We start from the raw sequence: 1,462 nt of genomic DNA on the forward strand, positions 1-1,462 counted from the left end.
ATCTCCAGATGTTTTCTTTTTACCGACCAGCTCCTCTTTGATAGCTGATCTTGTTGTTGCCTGCAGGTGAAGCGATAGGGGAGGGGGAGTTGTGTTCAGTGAAGTAGAGAGAGGCAGAGTAACGTTGCGTGGAGACAAAAGTGGACGAAAGAGAGGCAAACTTGCGGCTCCACAAGTATAATTATAACATAACATAGACTATATCGATATAAACAATATTATCACATCTCATATATCATATAAAAATATTTCAATATATTTAAAAACTCGATATATATCGCCCAGTCCTAGTTGAAGGTAATGTTTCATTTCTCTGTCGCAGTCTCTCCACAGTGGGATGCCATGAAGTTGTCCTTGATGATTGAGGAAGCCAATAAAATCAGTGCTAAACTGAAGAAACACACAGTGTTCAGCAGGTAGGAAAGAAAGGATGGGCAAAAGTCGCAGATATTTTTTTTTATTATGCATCATGTAAACACAAAAATGATGAAGAAACCAGTGGCATTAAAAAAAAAAAAAAGTAAAAGCATGTAAACCTATATCCAGTCTTTGTATTTAGCTACTCCCTAAAATACAGCTGTAAATGAACACGTGGCTGCTGTTAACCTCTGAACTTATTATTTTTATTGACTTTACTCTCCTGTTTTAGACATGAGAGCTCGGAGAATGAGAAGTGCGGTGGTGTGCTGCAGGTGCGAGTTCAAAACACAAAGCTGGGAATTGCCACTTTCTGGTGTCTGGAAAAGTTCCAAAATAACATTGCTGCCATGAGGGAGCTCGAACGGGTAAGTCTGGGATCAATTCTGCGTTCAAATTCATAACCTTTTTTTGCTATCATGTCTTTCTCACATTAACCTGTGTTCTAGTAAGACATAGCACACCTGTTCAGCCTGCACGACTCTTCCTTGTTTTGCAAATTCAGAGCCTGACATCAGCTCCAGTCACTTGCAAATTTCCTAAGTGTTTGACCTCATTTATAGTCCAGAATGGATTGTTTTATGCCCGACAGAGGGATGCTGCCTCACTTTGCGATGCTTTTCTCATTAAGCTGAGTAAATGAGAGTGGACATGTCATCAGGAGTTTATTCACCACAGGGGGATTCCAGCTCTAAAGATGACAATGTGTTTTACGACCCCGATGATGAGTGGGAGCAAGATATATCAGCCTCTTCTTCCTCCGCCGCCTCCTTTTCTCGACGAAGGTAATTATCCAGCTCCTCCTATCCATAAATCCTTCTTCCTAGCATCTTACATTTACATAAGATTAAATATGGAGGTGGGAAAGTTTTTAAAAACACTGCTTGTCCCTTAGGGAAGGGTGTGTGTGTGTGTCAGTGTACCTTAAATTTCATCTTCATCAGAGCTTTTAGGAAGGAAAAAATAGAAGTGAGCATTTTTGCACTGATTTGCATTGACCCTCTCTCTGTGGACACAAAGCGTGCCACAAAAACAGTTCCCTTTT

At 40.4% G+C, this 1,462-nt stretch overlaps 1 protein-coding gene across 1 annotated transcript in view; it reads left to right on the forward strand.

Annotated features, from left to right (window-relative positions):
* Nucleotides 1–1,462, forward strand: part of kif14 (kinesin family member 14) — a 16,529-nt gene that overhangs the window by 9,739 nt on the left and 5,328 nt on the right. The window contains exons 19-21 of the mRNA XM_005730314.1: nucleotides 323–416; nucleotides 650–785; nucleotides 1,096–1,202. Coding sequence (XP_005730371.1) covers nucleotides 323–416; nucleotides 650–785; nucleotides 1,096–1,202 — 337 coding nt within the window. The remainder of the gene's footprint in view (nucleotides 1–322; nucleotides 417–649; nucleotides 786–1,095; nucleotides 1,203–1,462) is intronic.

This window comes from Pundamilia nyererei, unplaced genomic scaffold (assembly GCF_000239375.1).
Source record: "Pundamilia nyererei isolate P.nyererei 1_Seehausen unplaced genomic scaffold, PunNye1.0 scaffold00036, whole genome shotgun sequence".
Lineage (NCBI taxonomy): Eukaryota > Metazoa > Chordata > Actinopteri > Cichliformes > Cichlidae > Pundamilia > Pundamilia nyererei.